We start from the raw sequence: 22,359 nt of genomic DNA, 5'->3' as shown, positions 1-22,359 counted from the left end.
TTCCCGATCTGACTCACTAATGTGACACTAGTCTCCAAGCTGGGCAACAAATGACGGGTTTGTATCGACTTCCGAGATCTAAACAAAGCTTGGCCAAAAGACTACTACCCACTATCACGCATCGTTTAGATGGTGGACTCCATAGTGGGCTATGGCCTGATCTGCATGCTGGATGCGTATCAGGGCTACCATCAGGTTCTGCTCGCCAAGGAAGATCAAGAAAAGGTTAGCTTTATCATGACAGATGAGATCTTCTACTACAACGTAATGTCGCTCAGGCTGAAGAATGTCGGGGCCACCTACCAAAGATTGATGAACAAGGTGTTTCGAAGGCAGATCGGTAGAAATATGGAAGTATATGTTGATGACTATTGATAAAATCCCTCTGAGCTGCTAACCTTTATGCAAATATAGAGGAGACCTACTAGTCGTCGAGGAAGTACACAGTCAAGCTTAACCCTAGCAAGTGCCTATTTAGAGCAAAGAGGAGATGATTCGTCGGTTACATCGTGACTGAGCAGGAAATCGAAGCAAATCTGAGCAAAGTAAAGGCATTCCAGGACATGCCCCCTCCGCACAATTTGAAGGAAGCTTAACGATTGATCGGACGAATTACAGTCTTGTCAAGATTCATCTCCAAGTCATCCAATCAGAGTCATCCATTCTTTAAAGTTCTACGTTGAGCTACTAAGTTTCAATAAGACATGGAATGCGACAAAGCGCTGCAGGAACTCAAGAATTATTTAACTTCTTTACCTATACTGGCAAAGCCCATCGCTGACGAGCCGCTTTAAATGTACTCTTCGTCCATAGAATCAACAGTTGATCGACGTTGGTGCGACAGAACGACACTGAAAAATAGTCGGTGTACTTCTTAAGTCATTTATTAAAAGACGTTGAATGTCGCTACACCTGTCTTGAGAAGCTGACATATGGGCTGGTCCTCGCCGCATGGAGATTATGCCCTTATTTTCTCTTGTATCTAATAATTATGTTAACTAACAGCACACTAGGAAAAGTCCTCCTCAACCCGGAGGCACCTTGGAGGTTGATCAAATGGACTACAAAGCTAAGCGAATTCGATATACAACACCATTCTAAATCGGCCATCAAGGAGCAAACCTTAGCCGTTTTGTGACTGAAATACAGAATGTCGAGCCAGAAGCAACTTAGAGAATATATGGATGGGTCGTCCACCCGGCAGGGCAACAGAGTAGGAGTACTCTTAATATTACCATGAGAAGATAGGATGCAACTATCCGTTCAGTTAGACTACCGAACTACTAACAATGAGGCAGGGTATGAAGCTCTGGTAGTCGTTCTGCAAGCTGCTAAGCATGTAGGGGCTGCTCGGGTCCTTATCCATTCAGATTCCCAACTGGTAGCCCAACAACTTGGTACCTTCGAAATAAATAATGTCAAACTAAAATTATATGAGGAAGCCTTTGATAAATTGAAGGCAGAATTCCAATAAGTCATCGTGCAAAAGATCCCCTGGACGGACAACTAGTATGCAAATGAGCTGGCCAAACTAGCAAGCTCTTTAAGCCTAGTAACACTTGATAGAGCGATTGAATAGGTGATGTTGGTAGCTCATATTGAGAGGCAGACTGGGATAAAAGTACTGAGTGGTTGGAGGACACCGTTGATTTGTTTTCTCATGTTCTATTTGACAGACTTGTATTATTTACTATTCTCGGTTAATCCTTGCTTCATAAATTATTTTAGTGTTTAAGTTTTTTAATTTATGTAATCATAATTTATCTAAATATTTTTGGTAGGAAAAGTATGATCTTCCTCTTGGGATAGAAAATTGGACGTTACACTCAATAGTAAAAAAAATGAAGAAACTGCAAATCAGAACTTAAAAAAAAGTACTATAATCCTAAATTATCAATTCAAGCTCTTTTACAACAAAGAGATGAGAAAGTTCACGTAGAACAATATATGAGACTAATTACTTTTTGGAATAAGGAAAAATCAAAGGTAGATAATATTTTTTTATTTAGAATATATTTTGATTCAAATCGTATATAGATTTTTGTTTTGTGTATCATAATATATTAGGAAAAGAGCGAAAAAAATAAAGCGGCTAGAAAGCATAAGATTTAGTATCACAAAGTACATGTTTATTAACTTTTACTAAGTAGTTTTATTGAAGTCATTAAAGGTGAAAAACATACTCATTAGATTGGGTTGAACTTGAATATTTACAAAAAGAAAAAGAAAATGGTCATATTCTATCAAGAGTTGAATTATTCTAGGCTTGCTTTATTTATGCCAATGGATGTGACAAAAGGAGTGTAACGACCAAATTTTTCCTATTTCGAGTTCTAAATATCCTTAAAAATATTTGGAAATGCTTTTAAAATATTTTAGAGTTTTTTAGAGTATTTTTATGTAATTTTTGGAGGTCGTTTGGTATTTTTACTAAACGAAAGAAGTTTTGACAAAAAAACATCCAAGCCGAGATTCGAATCGTGGATCTCAAACCTGAACCAAGCCTTAACCAAATCCAGCCAACCAAATGTTCTACAAACGTTTTGTGAATGAATATGGAACGAAATGCATTTAAGCAGTAGTTAGGAACAGTTAAAATAAAAGGGGAATAAAACGCTCGGCTGAGGATTCGAAACCACTACCTTAGACTCGGGCGAAAACGTAGTCAACCAAGTGTGCCGACGGGCGGTGTTAATTAAGGAAAGAGTGAATAATACTTAGGCAATAGTTAGATGATAAAAATCCTAGTTATAAGAAGAGAACCTAGGTTTTATCCCGTGACCTAAAATCCCTTCTCCTCTCTCGCTCGCGAACGGTGTGCGACGGCTCTCGGGCGGAAACGAAGGAAACCTAGGGTTTCCTCCCTTCGGCGGCCGGCGAAAGCTTCTTCCGGCCGGTCTTCTCTCAACCGTGACCCTCTCGTTGAGGAGAGCACGGGGACCCGAAGGAGACGCCGAGACCTTCACTTCTCCGAACCCTAGAATTCTTCTCCTTCGGCAGTAAGTCCAAGAAAGCATTGTAAGTACTACTCACCTGTGGTAGGAGTTGCTTCGAATTCTTTGGATCTTCGTTTCCGTTTTTATCTTCGAAGCATGCTGAGAAGAATGTTTCCTTTTTCCTTGCTACCTTAATGTGCATGATCGGCCTAGATTTTAGCCCTGCAGATTTAGTTCTTGTGCATCAGATAATTCTGGGTCTTGGGTGATACATTCAGTAGATGAGTTGTTTCTTCAAGATAGTAATGGGATAGCTCATTGTAACGAAGTTTCTGTTCGGATTTGTGGGTGATGCAGCAGGTTTTGGGTGCCCTTATGTTGCTTGACAAAATGTTTTCTTTGAATGCTACCATAGGCAGGGGACGATTTGTTTGCTGTGAAGGGATTTGAATGGTTTTAAATCTATTCTAGTTTAAAGCGTGTAGTGTAACTTTAGATACTTGTTGTTTAGATTTCCTTTGTTTTGAAACTTGTCGTACAGAAAGAATTGAGGATTGATAGAGCTTTAGTTCCTATCATGATTTAGGACCATGCAGAATTTAGGCTTGGGTTCCTCTGTTGCTGTGATATTGAACCTGAATTTCCTTCGTAAGATTCGGATTAGAGTTTCTTTGTTTGTAGTGGTCCTTTTAGCAAGTGCTTGGATCTGTTGTCATTTCCTTTTGGTTAACACGTAGCTTTAGATCACCTTACCATGTGGTTTGAGTATTTTAGTTTCGGATTTGCAGTAGACAATTTTGTAGCAGAGTAGATTTATCCATTAAGATAAACATGTATATGCACATGCTAGTTCCGTTCCTTAAAGTTGCCAGACCCAAACTGTATTATATTGAGCATTTCAGTTTTCCATTTGCTAATAATTAAGCATGATCAGTTTTCCATTTTGTTAATAGAGCATGAGCAGATTTTTATAAGTATAGGATGCATATTTTAATAGGCAGGTTTTCATAAGTATTGCTTACAGATTTTCTACTTGTGCTTGCTGCCGTATCTTTGCATTCTGGAATTAAAGCATGCTGTACAGATTTTCTACTTGTGCTTTGCTACCTCCATGAACATGAACAGTCTTGTTATCCTAGCATACAGTTTAGATTTCTTAGTTGTATGTTTCTTGTGTAGTCGAACAAGCATGAACAACCACTTAAAATGAGTAAGCAGTATCAGAATTTGATTGGCTTTGCTTTATTTTTATAGCATGCTCAGTTAGTTGCAATTCTCTACTTGTTAGACATACTAACAGTGATCTAGTAAGCTCTATTAGAGGATTATGAGTAGCTACAAGTAAGAAAAAGACCAAGGTCTAGTTAGAAAAGATAACAAGTAAATTAAAGTAAGAGGCTAGTACTCGACTTTCAAGGTTATCGTTAAACAAATCCAGGTGACCAATTCCGAAGTCTTGCCCCTGGTAAGGCCAAGGTCTTTATCCTCATAGGACTGGAGGCTCGCTACCTCAGTCACTATTAGAGAGTGCGCATAAGATGGTACTAAGCCTGAGCCCAAGAAAGAGAAGAAGAAAGTTAAGAATTAATTTCAAGTATAAAGCTATAAGTAAATGAAACAAGTATCACCTATGTTTAGAACTAGCCAAGATTAGCTCTTATAATGCTAAGCATACAGTATTAGTTTTCATTTCTTTCCTTATGAGTTTATTGAGCATAATTAGCTTTATTTCCAGCACGCAGATTTATTCTTGTATATCATGAGTATGCAGTTTATTTTAGTGCTTTGCTATTAGATGAGCATGTTTAGCTTTTCTTTTTAGCATTTCAGTTTCAGTATCCTTTGCATCTTATGCACTTTCGAGTTTTTTGTGAGATAGATTAGTACTTACTAAGCGTTTCGCTTATAGATTTATTTTTCCTCCTACTGCAGATAAAGGAAAGGTTAAAGTGTAAAGAGGAAGGCGACAAGGAGGATGTGTGATGGATGTGTGTGATGTTAGGACTATGGAGAGATCTGGGAAGCTATGAGTTTCATGTTTAGTGGTTGAGAAATAGATGAGTTGTACTTCATGGTTGATGTCATTGAGATTGTATTTTATATTCTATGTTTCTATTGAATTTAATCGTGTTTTAGTTTGCATGCTGTGATGAGTTTCTATGTAATAAGTAGATATTATAGTTTTTGACACTTATTAAACTGCATGGGTGATTGATACATGTTTCAGCCGCCTGTGGCTGAAGTATATATGAATGTATCTCTGTTTATGGTCACTGGTACAGGGGAGATTCTGCCGAAATTTTTCGGTAGGGATTCCTCGTGGTTTCGATCACACCGGTTAAGTAGAGTTAATAGTTGAGTAACGGTCATCCTTAGATAGTAGTATAGTATAGTAAGAAGGGTGACCATTACAAGGAGTGCTCCATAGCATAGATCTAAATACTATAGTAGGGAAACAAACACTAGGATCAAATTGGTGTGAAGTAAGAATAGAAGTTATTCTAGAACCAGAAGAGAGTTTGATTAGACCTTATGATCTTTTACAGAAGTTTGATGATACATTTGGAGGAATGATAACCTGATCTTATCACCTGGTACAATTTTAACTTTTTATTAAAATATTATTATTTTTTTATATTTATCATCTTATTATAATTTTAAATAAATATGAAATGTATTTCAGTTAACCGTAAGTAAAGATTACTATTAGGTGAATATGAAATGATACTTTATATCTTTTGGTTTGGTATGATATTCCATCTTTGATGATATATAAAATTGAATTCATGTTATATATATATTCTAAATAAATATTAATGAACATTTTAAATATATTTATAAATTATTATAATGAGATTTATTAATGTCATTATAAATCAGTGAATGTGATATTTAATTGATCTAATAAATTATCTTTTCTAACACTTTTTATTGTCCTTATAGAAAATATAAATAACATAATAAATGAGTTTTGTTGACATTTAGTTTTGTCATTGTTATGATGATAATACGAAATATATAAATGTTCTTAAAAAAATATTTTTTGACATTATAATAGAGTGTCATTATATCTTTAAATTGTGACATTTTTGATGTTAACATTGTATTGTATAACAATATTATAAAATGTTAGGAAATTGAAAAGGGTGATCAAAATATTAGTGTCATCATAACTATACTATAAGAATATTTATATGTGTCATAATTAGGGGTGAGCAAAAATTCGGTAAAACTGAATTAACCGAATTGAACTGATCAAATTTAGGAATTCGGTTCGGTTAATTCGGTTATCGATTTTTTTTTAAATTCGGTTCGGTTTTCGGTGAATTCGGTTCGGTTTCGATTTTAAGTTTTGTAATTCGGTTAAACTGATTAAACTGAATAAAAATATTTATTAATTTATTTTTATTTAAAAATATAATAAATAAAATAATTTTTTTTTAATTAAAATCAAATAAAGTTTTAAAATTCGGTTTATTCGGTCAGAAACCGAATTAACCGATCTTTTATCGGTTCGGTTTTTGTAAAGAATTCGATCGGTTCGGTTGGTTGAAAAAAAAATCGGTTTATTCGATTTTTGATCTATTCGGTTCGGTCGGTTCGGTTTTGACCGAATGCTTAGCCCTAATCATAATAAACTAATTTTTTTGTAATATTAAATGCACCAAATTAACAACTCATTTTCTATATCATCGTTTATATTTCACCTATGTAGTTCGCCCTATTCTAATTATCATCGGCACTGCCTCTTTAACAGACTTTGAGTCATTGAGCTACACAAATTTGTCCGCACAGAGGCATGACTAAGCTCATCGAGTCACGAACTCCATGAATTTCATATGTATTATACTAAGCCGATGCATAATTATAGTGAACATCGACATTATTATTATTATTTGTTAATCCAGCCATTCATGCATAATTGAGCATCCACATTAGAAATATAAGATAAGTTAACATCATTTAAACGGCCTTGTTAAGTATATTTAAAATAATACAGTCGACTATGAGAATTCATAGTATCGTATGATTACACTAATGGTATTTTGATATGAAACAGTTAGTTTTGATGAAAATACTATATGGTCATGCCTTTCTCATATTTAAATTGATTTTGAGACGCTTTAAATCGATAATGTACTCTTCAATTATCAATTAATTTTTCGATGGTTGTATCTTTATTAAGTTCAAAATCTAAGATCATAGATGAGCTTGGATCGTGTCCCTCTAAACGATACGGTGGTTGAAACAGACGTGAATATTTTTAATGAAATTTTGGAATCAAAATTTGATACATCTAAGCATATTCTCTTTCGTACCTTGATCATTTATATTAACGATTATCTTCTATCTTTTTCTATGTCTTGATCACTTGTACTAAAAATATTTATTAATATCTATATGAATGTTAAGGTCAATTTTGAGAGGGTGTAAAATATTTTATTGGGTCATGAATATTTGACCTTTCTTATATGTACTGTTGTGGAATAAAATGCCTAGAATTTTATCATTCCATGATTAAATACTTTATTTTAAAAATATATTTAGGTAAATATGCTGTAATTGGGATGGGACATGTATGAATATCTGAATAATAAAATACCCTTCTGCACCGCACCGCATATAATTTTAGATAAAAGCAATACCTTCCAATGATATATTTTTCAAAATGATACAATTTCAACTCCTTTTTAAAAAAAAATTTAAAAATTAATTACTATATAGTTTTCACAAAAATATTTGATAATTTTAAAAAATATATTTTAACTAATTTTTTATATGTAAAACTAACTTTAGAAATATAGTTTTATTGGTTCAAAGTAATAAATTATTAAAAACATCATTTAATAATTTATAAAACAGTTTATTTTAATTTTAAATTATTTTTTACTATATGAATTCAGTACGGAGAAAATAAAACAACATTTTACGTCTTTTTTTTTAAAATTTTTTTTCCTTAAAAATCAAAGTATTCTTTTGATAATAATAAAAATAAGTGCGCTGTTTTTTATTTTCGCCACTATTAACTTAAAAAAATGAACAAAAAGAGTGATCCGAAAGTGGGAGGGCACATTTTAAAATATGGGAAATGTAGGGCGCCAGATGAATGCTGGCGCTGGTCACGGCTTATCTGCTTGCTGAATCTGCCGTTGCACGACGATTTTTCTCTGCCTAATTTCTCTCCTTCCTCTTCCGCCAGCATCTCTCTCGCCCAGCCGGCGTCGTAGCAGTGACGCTGGCGGTGGAGCCCTTCGCTGCTCCTGTTCTTCTCTGGATTTTACCTTCCTCCTTTCGCTCTTTTGCTCTCAGTGGTGTTTTGTCTGCTGAACCTTCGCTGCGCTACGAAAAAGGAGTCTCCTTTCACTCCAAATCCGCTGCTTGTAGGATAATCGCGACTCTTCTCGAAGCCTTATGAGAAGAATCCTAACGCCGTCTCTAGATCTGAAATCCCATCCTAGCTGATCGCTTAAGATCGGAGTGAATCCTGTTCCAAAGGTAATATTTTTGGTCGTCGCCTCTTGTTTACGATCGAACAGGTGAGAGACGATAGGGTATGATTCAAGATGTAGTTTACAGAATTAGGAGTAGATGGACCATGCCTACAATATCTCGTTGGTCTCTATCTTCTATCCCGTGCCAGAAGGATCTATTTGAGACGTCTCTTCTGCGGCTCCCCGCTTCAGGGAGCGAGTTCGTAGAAGACGGACCAATAAGTTTGTTTCTGATTTTGGTTATAACTTTGAGCCTGTGACCTGTTTAATTTCCACCTTCCATAGATTCATCTTTTGACTTATCAATTTCGATTTGTTTACTTTACTCGCCGAAGCTATTAATTTTTACCTGATCAAAAAGAAGTTTCTGATTTTTTACTAAAGAATGCAAAGTTGGAACCTTTTAATGGTTTCCACGCTGGTTATTTCATTCAAGTTGATCATCTCTTTTGTAATTGCCACTGATATGTGTAAATTCGTGTGACCCAGGAGGAAACATTCGGATTTTGGACGTCTGGGTGTTCCATTGATTTTTGACAGACGGATTGAAGTGGAAGACAGCCAGGATGAGATGAAAGATGTTAGTCACATTAATGAACCTGCTTAGTTCCTGCTGGCTGCCGTCAGACCGATATGGCTATTTAGGTTCTGATGCTGTAGGTCGGCAGGATGGACTTCTATGGTATAAGGACAGTGGTCTGCATTTTAATGGCGAATTCTCCATGGCAGTGGTCCAAGCAAACAACTTGCTTGAGGACCAGTGTCAGATTGAATCTGGGCCACTGAGCTTGCTTGAATCAGGTCCCTATGGCACCTTTGTTGGTGTATATGATGGTCATGGCGGTCCAGAAACATCCCGTTATATCAATGACCATCTATTTCAGCATCTTAAGAGTAAGTTCCAATGTTCTGTCTTGAAAGCTTTGGCTTAGACTCTGCTACTTCTATCTACACAATGTTGATGAATTATTAATATGTGATTGTATCCCAAGTTTCACTAAACTCAAAATTTATTTTTATTATTAAAGAATTTGAATGCCTTTCTACTCCTATGGTAATTATTTGTAGTACAAATTGACTTGGATGATCCTTTTACAACATATTCTCTTCACAAAAGTCCAGAATAGGTAGTCTTATCAACTAGGAATCACTTCGGTGCTGAAACATAGCTTATGATTGTGTCTCCGTGCAGTTTATGTTTGCATGCTGATGATCAGAGTCCCCTGCAAAATGTTCTGCCTTTTTATAAACATTGACGTGTAAGAACAATTTGTTTTTTTTTTTTTTTTCAGGATTTGCAGCTGAACATCAATCAATATCTGTGGATGTAATACGAAAGGCATATCAAGCTACAGAAGAAGGCTTTACCTCACTGGTTGCCAAACAATGGTCAACAAAACCTCAGCTTGCTGCTGTTGGCTCGTGTTGTTTAGTTGGTGTTGTCACTGGTGGTATGCTGTATACTGCCAATCTTGGTGACTCCCGTGTTGTTCTTGGGAAACTTGTCAAAGCGACTGGAGAAGTTTTGGCGGTTCAGTTGTCAGCTGAACACAATGTAGGAATTGACTCTGTGAGACAAGAGTTGCAGTCAATGCACCCAGAAGATAAACAAATTGTTGTGTTGAAGCATAATGTTTGGCGTGTGAAGGGCCTAATCCAGGTGATTAAATAATAATTTACCAACAGTAAACGACCTGAGTTCATGTAACATTTAGTCTCATCATTTTTCTTCATATCTATGTGTTTAATTGTTACTACCCTTATAACCCACGAAGTTAGGTGGAGCCTAATCCATTAAACAAATGGCTAGCTACTTTATATATCCACAATAATGGCCTTTGCATATGCTTATGTGGATCTAAGTTGTGTATAACACACCAAGAAATTCCCTTCATGCTTACCTAGAGTTAATGGAGTTACACCTATAATATGAACTTTTTTGAGACTTACATCTCGCAAGTCACAAAAGTGCTAACTCAACTATGATACTAACTTATTCTAATCCATGCTAGCCTAAGAAGCTAGATGGAGTCCAAACCTTCCCAATTGGCCATCTAGGAGCAATTCATTCTTGTATGCATATCTCTCCACACAGGACTCATGTCCAACTAATGTGTTGCACTGGCATCTTGTATGCACCCCTTAGTGTACGATCCTAAATTTCTTTCTTTTTGTGATCCAAGACAAGGTTACTACTTTATATGGATGAGATTATATAAAAATATCATACCTTTGACTATGAATATAAGCTTGGGCCCTTCATTCTTGTGTTCTTTTGGATGATCTAGTGGGTAAAGGGCGGAGAGAATACTGCGTGAATCTCTGCCCTTACATGGTAGGTAGTGATTAGAATGATGGATGAATCCTCACTGTCATTACATGGTAGGCAGATAATCTGCAGATCATGTTGGGCAACTCTATATTGGGACAGTTATTTCAGTCTCTTAAGCTCAGGTAAGTTCAAGGTTCTTCGAGAAGTACGGAGAGTAATAGCGGATGAAGCAACTGCAACTGCAACTGCAACTGAGCCTAGTAAGGGGTTGAGACAATTACATTGGTTTTTGACCCTTAAATGTAACAAAGGTTATTGTTGAGTGCAGTGAGGATGAGAGTGATGGCAGTGAAAGTGGCTTTCATGGCCAGGACAATGATGTTGCAGATGATGATGTGTTTAGTATCAAGGTGGACATAAACAAGGGAGTTCTTGCATGCATATGGAAAACAATAATCGTACCTTATTATAGATAATTACCTATATAACATAGATTTTGATTCAGTATCTGATTCAGATGAGACATACATTGAAAGAGTTGGTGTGCAAGGAGTTTTGAGATTCAGATTTCAGAATAACTCTAGGTAAACCTATATGTTAGATAGACAGAAGTTACACAGTATATCAACACTACTAATTGCTTTACTTTTATTTTGACTGGCTTCCTTTTTTGAAGACCGATTGCTTGGTCTTGTTCCTATGCTATTAAAGCTCTTGAGTTCTTTGCTGACTCAAAAAATAGATTATCTATCAGACTTTTGTATGATATATGAGGCGTGGTTAGTAGGGAAGTTGTTGGATGATTTTGTGAAATGCTGCAAGTTCAACTTATGTTGCCCAATTTGGAGAGAATTCATCAGGGGCCTATGATTGACTTGGTGAGAAGCCATTATATTAGAAAGTGCAAGCTTCAAGGCATCTGCCTAATGTAACATCCTACTCAACAATCTCAGTAAATCTTGAACAAGTGGATTTTAGGTTAGGGATAATCTAATATTGACTTGCCTAGAGATCATTAGCTCAGCATTGATCAAAAAGTTCCGAATAATAACTATAAATTGAGGTTCCACATATACAATTTTCCAAAAATCTCAAAGCTGAATAATATTTCACAATAAAAGTGTTATATTTTGGAAATTCAAAGGTTCAAATATAACAATTAGTTTCTTTCTTGAAGGCCAGGAAGACATAGTTGCAGAAAAATGGTAGTTGATAGCATCGTTTGCCCAAGCAATTGCTTGCATGAGTGAGAACAACATACCACCTGGGAGTCACATATATTAGTTTTGCAGGGTGAACATATGATAAGATGTGGTTTTATAACTGATCCTATTGATATGCTGATCATGTGCCCTGTTGAACAGATCATTCCACACTGGCGGTATAAAGTAGATCAACAAGGCCAAAAGAGGCAAGAAAGAATAGTGCGGGGTATGTTAATGGCTCAAAATAATAAGAACCTCTAGATATGGTACAAAGATGCACGAGAATAAGTTTGCCTTACTCCTATATGTTTGTGTACTTGATTGAAACATAAAAGTATGTGTGCGAAACTGAAACTTTGGCTATAAATCATCTATAATTTATGTAATTAACCGAATTATTGGACACATCCATTTCTGGTAATGTATCATAATTTCACTGTTCTTATTGGTGTTTTTCTTTTTTAGTTTGGCCTACTCAAATGACTGTGGACTTGGTGTTCAGGCAGGACTCAAGCTGTTTGTTTTGCTTAATCAGTCTTGTTTTGAGTAGTGTCAGTTGCTATGTTTCTGTCGGTTCTAATATTTTATAATTTTTATCTGTATTTAATGAGGACTAATCAGGGCTGAGTATAGTGAAGTTCTGATGCATTTGTTTCTTTGTCCTCTCTCCACTATTTGGTGCACATGTCGCTCATCTTTTCCTGTGAAGATGTACCTTTTTCTTTTGTTGGAGCATTAAGCATCCTCAATCAATAACACATTCTTCAACTTGTTAACTATACCAGTGTGGGAGCTTCATGGTGTCACATCTATGTGGATTTGGATGCCACAAGATAGTTTTAAATTGCTGTTTGTTTGGTTTAATTGTATTCTACTGATTCTGAGAAGACTCCTGTTTCACAACAGGAACTAACGTTGGTGGTTTCTCGTTTTTAATTTTTTTTACATAAAATATTTCATTACTTGCACCTACCAATATACATTCCAGACGACATTTCCTCTTGCTATGTACAATCAATATTCGATACTAGTGATTCCTTTTCTCTTGACGAAAAGTGCGTTCCATTTTCATTTCAAATAACTGAAATAAAACAAAAGCCTGGGTTATTCTTTCCTTGAAGTGCCATGTGCAATAATGATAGATTTTGAAGTGAAGGTGATTTGGAAGTGAAGGTGAAAGGGGTTGAGGGAGATCAAAGGCAAGAGAAATGATTTAATTGATCTGAATATTGTTACTGAGAAAATGTAATTTAATTTATCTAAATTCTGTAACTTAAATTTTTTTTAGCTGATCATAAATAATTGGAACTAACATGGCTTTAGAATGATGATTGCACGTGTTTCATGATTTATATTGTTTATTTGTTGTGACAAGCAATTAATGGATCTTTGTCATGACCATTCTTTTGTTTGCAGACCGTCTATGTCATGTAATCAACATAGAACATTGCAAATAATATTCTTTTTAATTAAATGTACTCTTCTTCTTCTCTTGTTTATATAGGTTTCTAGGTCAATAGGCGATGTCTACCTGAAAAAGGCAGAATTTAACAGGGAACCGTTATTTGCAAAGTTCCGGTTACGAGAAACTTTCAAAAAGCCTATACTCAGCTCAGAACCATACATTTCTGTGCTGCCATTGCAACCACAAGACCTGTTTCTTATATTTGCATCAGACGGCCTCTGGGAACATCTCAGCAACCAAGAAGCTGCTGATATTGTTCACAATAACCCTCACAGTGTACGTTTCCTACCTATAATTTACACTAGCATTAATTTAAGACAGTATATAAGAAGACAACCATTTGCTTTCATGAGGCGATATGTGCTCTTTTGAACATTGTCTTATTGGGGGTAAATTTGTATTTTCTAGCCAAATTTTCTTGTTAACAAACAAAGTATTCTTCATAATAAATGCAAATTGCATAACAAACTTGTCTGACGTGTTAAAATCAGTAAACTTTGTCATAGTTTAGGAATAAGTAGTTTGATCTTCTTGTCTTATTGGGGACAATTTTGTACTTTCTGGTCAAATTTTCATGTTGGTGATAAACAAAATTTCTTCACATAAACGTTGAATTGTATAACAAGCTGGTTGGGATGTGTTAAAATCAGTGAAATTGATTATTTAAGAACAAGTAGTTTTGACCTTACTGATCATGTAGTTTCAGGGAGACCTGTGTATTCAAGCAGGCAAGAATGAATCCTTTAATATTGTGGGTAAAAAAGGTTCATAACAACTACTCATTCCAGTCTATAAGATGGGTCACATTCTTCCAATACGATTTCATGCTTTCCTTGTTTACAGTATCTGATGTATCCTCCTGATGCTTGCACCAATTCCTTCATTGCCAAGTCTCGAAGGGGAGATGGCATTAATCTCCTTTTTTCTTCCTCAAAGTTTCACTGTTCCAGTTCTTGTTTTGTCTATCCTTTAGCAATGACCATGCGACGTGACATTATCTTTAAACTTGCACAATTTCCCTTCTGTCTCACTAGTTCATTTCCTAAAATCTCTGATTACTGGCTGGATCCTGACTTAAAGCTCAAAAGCCTAAGCTTATTCAAATTCTGATCCTTCAACTTCTTTTACATAGTAATTGTTTATAAGAAGGGCCACTAACTGTAAATTGCACAAATCCAATGCTCTTCTGATTGTCTTGGCACTTTTCTTTTTTTTTTCCTGAAGAAGTTACCAGATACCAAAGATGTTACATGTCACATGCCAGAATGGCGTGTGAGATCGGAAGCTTTCATGTGAGAGGGAGGGAACTCAAAGTCAAATTTGTTGAGAGGAAGCTCATGACTTGGTTGTTTTTCATTACCCTCACTCCTGTTACAACCATTTGCTTACAAGTGAAAATAGAATATTGTTCAAAAACAATCTCAATATCATATCGTGATAAAGTGATTCAAAGAAATCCCTATATGTAGTGTTCCTGAGAATATCAGCTCATTTTACCATTCTTTGGCATTGTTACTTGTCAATACTGTCTAATAACTCATTAATTCCTGAGTTAGACAACATGATCCTGAGTATAAACTCCTGCAGGGAAGTGCCCGGCGACTCATCAAAGCTGCACTTCAAGAAGCAGCAAAGAAAAGGGAGATGAGATACTCTGACCTACAGAAGATCGACCGTGGCGTTCGCCGGCATTTCCACGACGACATCACTGTCGTCGTTGTGTTCCTCGACTCCAACCTCGTTAGCAGGGCCAGCTCACACCGGGGGCCTTCTCTTTCGATAAAAGGGGGCGGAATCACCGGGCCTGCAAGCTCCGCTCCCCTGTCCCTTATACAATACCCCCCTAAATCTCAACCTGTTGTTGCTTCTGTTTAAGTAAATGTAATCCTCAGCGATGTAAATGGAGGAGAGGAGATTTGGATTGTGCCTGTTCTAGCAGACGTTAACTGCAGACACATTCAAGTTAGTTTATCGTTGTTATAATACTGATAGAAATGTTCATTTTTTTTACCTGTATTCTTTCCTATTTAATAACTAAATTATGAGTAAATTAGTGAGTGGTTGAATGATGAAGTTTGTTATTTTTTAAGAAACTTTATTTATTTTTTTCTTTGTATTTTTGCTCGGGCAACACAATTCCACTAAGATAAAAATAAAATAAAAATTTAACACTGATTTCCTGAGGCAGGATCTCCTGGATCATTTTTTGTGGTCCAAGGGATGTGTCACTTTCATTTGTGGTCGGATCACGATTGTGATTCGGTTGTAAATGGTTGTGATATCTTTCTAGGTTCACCGTCCTCACCATGTTATAGTTTTTGTTTGGAGCGGACGGCTGGAGGTCGTTCGAAGGACATCCTCGCTCGGCGCTCAGTAATCTGACTACTTATCCACCACTGGAGGCCTTCGGGGGCGGCCTCCGGTCACCCGCTCCGAACAAAAATTATAACTTGGTGGGAACAATGAACCTTAGAAGGGATCGTAATTATTTGTGGCTGGATCACGATCATGATCCGACCGCAAATGGAAGTGACACATCCCCTGGACCACAAAAAAGTGGTCCAGGAGATCTATACTGTGATTTCCTTGTTTAGTAAATAGGAGGCCAGATCCTCTGGTCTAAAATTTTCTGGACCAGAGGAGGCCCTGTATGTTCATTGGTGGGATGAATTGTACCCCATTTATTTAACATGTGAGGTACAATCCATCTATCCAATGAACATACAAGGGTCTAGGGATCTTGGATCAGAGGATCCCTGTCCAGTAAATAGGGCATAAGTGATAATCCCGTGATATCCATATTGAATAAATAAAATATTTAAAATATTAAAAAATAAAAGGTAGATATTATTTTTTTTATAAAATCAAGATTACTATTATTATTATTATTTATTTATTTTTTACGTGGATCATGTCCGGTTCAGCCAGCCCGAACCAAACCTTGCCACCTAATCGGAGACGCGAATTGAACCCGGCATCAACACAAAGACGGACCAAATCATACGCGGCCCGGCCCAATCCGCAGAAGTTTTAAACCGCCGCCAAATAGTTATATATTTTATCATCGAGCCGATCCACGCCATCTGATTTATCTCGCCAATATCAGGTTTGTCCCTTTCTCCTATAGGATCCCCAAACAAAAGGGAAGGCCAAACCCTAGACAGCTCTCGAGGGTTTCTCCGTTCCTCCATCGTCGCTCCCCTCGTCGCGTTGGCTAATCGGAATGGTATGCTCTGCCCCTCTCTGCGTCATCCTTCCTTTTTCTCTTTATTATTGCATCCTTCTCACGTCAACGTATTCTGTCCACTTGCAGGCGGATTCTCCACGCGGAAAGTATGTGCCGATCTCATTTTTTCCTTTCGGATCGTTCCTATTTTGTCTTGGTTATTTTAGTCGTCAGATTTTTGTTTGTGCCATGTTTTGATTCATGCTGCGATTTGTGGCTATCTATTTTTTCACGCTTGGAATATGTGTGATGGTTCCTTTCTCAGTAGGCGGTTGATGATTCAGATCCCCTTTATAAAGGACATGATTATAAGAAACTTCATGCTTTCTCCTGTCGCTGCGAATTATCTTTGACGCACAACTCTTATCTAACTTAAGAGGAAGTACATATGGCAACACTTACCTAACTAGGAATTTTGGATTTTTGATTCGTGAACTATATAGTAATGCTGGTGTTGCAAAAAGCAACTCTGATACCAAGCTGAGGTACGATGAGACAGGTAGAAAAGGATAATATTAGTTCTCTTATAGACTTGGAATTCTTCTATTTGCTTTTTCTTTGCTTTCTTCTCATGTTTCTCCTTCCTCTAGAATTGCTCTTGTCGTATGTGCAATTATCTTTCTCCTCTTTGTATCATTGTCTGGTTCTGTGTCAATTAGGTAAGATAGTCCATATATTGAAGTTCATCACACATTAGTTGGACTATCATTAGTTGTAGCATTAATGAAGAAAGCCTTTGATCTTGAGTAAGATGTGAACAAGCTAATGCAGGCAATATGTGGTCAACCCATATAGTGCATATGCAATATGTGGCCATACATGATCAGTTTTAAAAATATTTATATCAATAAAAATGACTAATATATACAAAAAGAGTATATTTTGATATATCTGATTTATCTTTCCACAAAAAAATGTGTGATCATATGATGCATGACACATGGAAAATCATGTTTTTTTAACCGATATGTAGACTGCATTTGCCATATACTCCATTGTGTCATCTTTTGTCGAATCTGCTAGGTTGTCGCACCTGAGGCCCAGGTGGTGCCATGATCTTGAACAAGATGCATTCTCTTGTTACTCAATGTTACATTGTGATTTCTTTTTTATGCTTATTCTAGAAAAAAAAAGTTAACACTATCTAACTGGTTACTTGTGGTTGATTTGAAAACATCCAACTATCTTATAAGTTTTATTTTCTAAATGAGTGACAGAACACATATAATTTAGCAAACACTTATCAATAAGTGAAATATGAAGTACTTATGCAACAATCTTCCAAATTTGATTTGTAAACTGGGTAATCCATTTTAGGAAGCACAATATCTTTCAACTTTTCATGTTCATCACAATCCTCTATTTATTTGGTAGTGCAGAGGCAAATATCTAGACTTTCCTATATCAACATCAGCCCTTGCTGTTCATCTATGAGGTGTATATCTTGAAAAAGCAAAACTGCATACTGGAGTAGTCAAATCAAGGGCAGAGACAAAAATATAGGGCTTTGACTCTCACCACATTGTGAGCTTATTTTGCTCTAGCAATTAATTAAATTGAATAGTCCTACTGAGCCAATGAAATTATACTGTGGGTGATAATTGTGACTTTTGTGCACATAAGCTCTAATCTAGTTTTTTCATGAGATGACTAAACAAATAGAAATAGTTTATCATTTCAGCAAAGAAAGTGTAATCTAAGGACATCATTATGTCATTCATTAGATCAGCAAAGAAGATTATTCAACTACTTGAACTTGAACGTAAACGTAGTAGTTTGCATCTTATTCATTGTTGTATCCAACTGTCCTATGAGTCTATTTGTGCTTTATTTTCATAATTGTATTTTTCTTTCACTACTCTCTTTGAATATCCTTGTAAATGCAATCACTAGACTTAGAATAAGCATTATATATATATATACTCCAATGGCGCTTTATCCCTCATTTTTTTACCATGTCAAACTCTGCTTATTGCTTTCTTAGGTACTCTCGTTCGCCATCTCCTTACAGAGGTCGCTCCAAATCAAGATCTCCTCCTAGGGATTTGTCTCGCTCAAGATCTCGGTCTCCTCCACTTAGGAATCGAGCAAGATCTCCCTCTGGAAGTCGTGACAGGTTTGTCTTTTCTCACGTTGAACTTTAAGTTCTTGTGGTATGTTTTATTTTTCTGTTTGATATCTATGCTCATTGCCAAGTTGACTGCAGGGATGAAGCAGTGAATACTGGAAATACTCTTTATATAACTGGTCTTTCATCCAGGGTTACAGACAGGGATTTGGAACATCACTTTTCTAGGGAGGGAAAGGCATGTTGATTTTGCGTTCTCTATTTTCTATTTTCAATAATTATCATTGTGTAAGGCCTTGATTTCCTTTTCTTAGGTTGTGGGATGTCACTTAGTTGTTGAACCTCGGACACGTGCTTCTCGTGGTTTTGCATTCGTGACTATGGAGACTGCAAAAGATGCTGATCGTTGTATCAAGTACCTCAACCAGTCAATCCTCGAAGGCCGGTACATAACAGTGGAGAAGGTAGAATTGTTCCATACCTTTGTTGACTATTATAGTTGTGGGGCATGGCCTTCTCATTCTTTAACTTGGAGATTCTTTGGTAACATTCAGAATTTGCGTCAGATTTGTTGGCAGCATCCAAAGATGATGTGTTCATCAATATCAACTTAACTCTCACAGCTTGATGAATGGCCAGCTTAACAAATTTTCCATGCATCAGATCAACTAAACATATCAAAATTTTCCAACTTAACAACTTCAGCATTCTTCTTCAACTCTCACCACTCTCACAACTAATCAACGGACATTACCAACTCATACTTGGACTTAATGGTACCTCATCTGTGGCATTCAGATACGGCTGTTTGTCGCGGCATGATTATGTTTCTCTAAGCCTTGAATGCTTCAGTTAATATTTGCTCGAGTGACCAAGCTGTGTTACCCTTGGTCTTTTTTGGTAGATCTATGCAACAATACCTTTGTTGTATGAAGATGATTTACTGAGTTTGGAGGTAAGTGTAAAGAAATAACCTAGTTTCTTGTGTCTTTTCAGTCAAGGAGGGGGCGAGCACGGACACCTACACCTGGAAAATACCTTGGCGTGGTTAGCACGAGAGATGGTGAGTTTATCCTAACTAAAATTTGATCAGTTACTATCTTGAATTTATCAGGGATAACTATTCATGTTTCTTATAGTGTTCAACTATCATTCCTGAAACACTCAATTATTTTTCTCTAATCCTGATTCTAATGTGTCTCTGACAGGCCGTAGAGGTGAGCGAGACAGATACTATGGAGGTTACAGCCGTGATGAGTATGGCGGTGGTTACCGTAGATCTCCTAGACACTCTCCTTATCGAGGTGGGCGAGATTACTCACCTCGGAGATCACCTTATTATGATAGCAGGTACAGAAGAGGACGATCAAGGTCATTTTCTCCTTATGGTTATAGAAGCCCAGAGAGAGCATCCTTTGGGCGTCGTGTTAATGGCTATCCTCCACGTTAGATTTCAAGCGTGGACTTGGTTTCGGTTGCTGCATTATGCATCTAATTATGTTCAATATTAAGAGCTTTAAACTTCAGGGACTTGTGCTGTTCTTGCTGTTGACTTATCAATTATCTACTGTATGTTGACTAATATTGGATGGGTCAATATTGGCTGATGATATTGTGGGCATTACTCATGGTAAGCAGTTGGTCGTTTTAAGAATTTTGAGTCATTTGTGCTTTCCCGTTGCTACAATGGAGAGAAGCCGATAACACACCGAGAAAGTTTGCTTAATGGATTTCAGTTTTTGTATGCATAGGTCGGCCCCTTTCATTTTCTTTCCATTTTACTGTGTTGAACGATTCTGAGTCGAAACATTTTATTTAGTTTACTTTTGTTTTGGTTTGTGGAAAGGAAGAAGAAAAAGTGGTGGTGCCCTGATGGTGGAAGAGGCTTAATGAATTAGTGTTTGTAACACTTAACTAGAATTGAGTAGATAAGTTTTTGCTTTTTTGGATAAGTAAGGTGTTTAAATTTCATCTGATTAATTTTGGTGGTGAATGGTTTTTTTTTTGATTTGTCTATTAGGTAAATTTGAATACAGTTTATGCACATTCATTGGTTAGTTTTAGCAAATTAAAATTGAAAAGTAATTGATTTTGTCCAACATAAGAACAAGAGATTCAACTAGTTTGAGATTCAACTAGTTATAACTCCTTTGAGATGTTAGTGATGAAAAATAGAAACTCAAAAGGTATGTAACATACTCCCATCTTCACTTTTCAAAATTTATCGATTCATCGTCAGTGACTAGCAATCCGACAATGTAGGCTTCTAGCTTTCAGGTTTAGAATCGACGCAATTTATGTTCTATTCTTGTCATGGTGAATGAGCCAAAATGTAGGAAGGAACCCAGAGAACACAAGCATCTATTTATTTTTGTGTTTAGCAAAATCACAAAGCATGCACTCTTCAAGAATCAGGCTATTGAGGAAGGGAGCATTATTGGTGGAGAAGTTCATTACTAATTGTATTATTTTGGATTGTTAAGCAAGACACTGTCCATTATGGCGAACCGAACCCCTTACATTTGTGGTCGATTGATTGTCTACTTTCTTCTCAATTTGCATTAGGTCACTAGATTTCTGTTTTTGGCTCGATAAAATGCTACTTACAAGGCTCTTCCAACACGTAGGATCAAAACATTTATGATTTTGTGCATTCTTCATGCTTTTTCTCTTACTCGCAAAGTATTTGTGAAATTATCTAAGTGAAGAAAAGATGCTAAAACCATGAGTGAAAATGTGCTTGTTACCACAACTTCAAGGTGGAGACTTCCAAGTTTATATTAAAGGACATACAAAACTATTCAGTAATTTATCAAAAGGCACGCTTACATTTCTAAATTGAACAAAAAATAAACGTTACTTTGATATTTATCAAAGGATGCATCTTTTGTCTTCCCGTTCTACCCTCCTAATTTTTCTATTTTTCTTTTCTCTCATTTTTCTCTTTCTTCTTTTTCCTCTCTTCATATGTATGCAACCTCTCTTCTCTTTTCTTTTGCATGCATCCATGCATAACGTGGGTCCGATATGAAAATCATATCAGACCCACGACGTTTAGGATTTAGCTTATTCATTTGATAACATTTTAACACATCGGGAGAAGTCGAAATAAGTAATGAAGGACATCGTTGGACTCCTTGTAGCCTTAGAAATCCACATGTCCTAAAATAGATCAAATCGGATTAATCTAGGTCCATAAGTATATTTTGATCAAAACTTATTGATGGACCTAGACATGTCCGATTAGACTCATTTCAAGTCCTGTGGATTTTTGAGGCTGCAAGGAGTTAAATAGTGTTATCCATTTCTTATTTCAGCATCTTGAGAGGTGTTAAAATGTTAATGGAAGAATCAGTTAAAAACTACCAATATAGGTCTGATATGAATCATATCAGACACACATTAGACCTGATATGAATCATATTAGGTCCACATTAGGCCTAACATAGAATTAAATCAGGCGTAACGTTGATATGATATGAAATCATATCACAATCACAAAATCACAATAATATTTAGAAATTATCAATATATAAATAAAAGTCCAATTTTGATTCAACCTGGTAATAGACATCGCCAACTCTGGATGCATTTTAGAATTTGCTTTGAATAAAGATTCCACTTGTTGCATTTAACAGCACATATACAACGTAGATCATTTTCCCCTCTTGTCTTTCTAGAAAGAATATTGGTCC

General features: G+C 36.2%; 2 protein-coding genes across 2 annotated transcripts; both read left to right on the top strand.

Moving 5' to 3' along the window:
• The first annotated feature begins 8,043 nt into the window (after positions 1–8,043).
• LOC122019844 (probable protein phosphatase 2C 60) lies at positions 8,044–15,380 on the top strand. The gene is made up of 5 exons (XM_042577406.1): positions 8,044–8,432; positions 8,918–9,322; positions 9,721–10,088; positions 13,410–13,646; positions 14,958–15,380. Exons 2-5 carry the CDS (start codon positions 9,007–9,009, stop codon positions 15,243–15,245), a joined length of 1,209 nt encoding a protein of 402 aa, XP_042433340.1. The 5' UTR covers positions 8,044–8,432; positions 8,918–9,006; the 3' UTR covers positions 15,246–15,380.
• A 1,066-nt stretch (positions 15,381–16,446) lies between these two features.
• On the top strand, positions 16,447–20,288 carry LOC122020173 (serine/arginine-rich splicing factor SR45a-like). Its single transcript, XM_042577965.1, has 7 exons — positions 16,447–16,596; positions 16,684–16,703; positions 18,581–18,712; positions 18,803–18,902; positions 18,979–19,128; positions 19,661–19,727; positions 19,873–20,288. Exons 1-7 carry the CDS (start codon positions 16,594–16,596, stop codon positions 20,112–20,114), a joined length of 714 nt encoding a protein of 237 aa, XP_042433899.1. The 5' UTR covers positions 16,447–16,593; the 3' UTR covers positions 20,115–20,288.
• The last annotated feature ends 2,071 nt before the right edge of the window (positions 20,289–22,359 follow it).

The sequence above is a fragment of the Zingiber officinale genome, chromosome 9A, assembly GCF_018446385.1.
Source record: "Zingiber officinale cultivar Zhangliang chromosome 9A, Zo_v1.1, whole genome shotgun sequence".
In the NCBI taxonomy this organism is placed as follows: Eukaryota; Viridiplantae; Streptophyta; class Magnoliopsida; order Zingiberales; family Zingiberaceae; genus Zingiber; species Zingiber officinale.
Note: the sequence above shows the minus strand (reverse complement) of the source record. Positions and strands in the feature narration are given on the sequence as shown.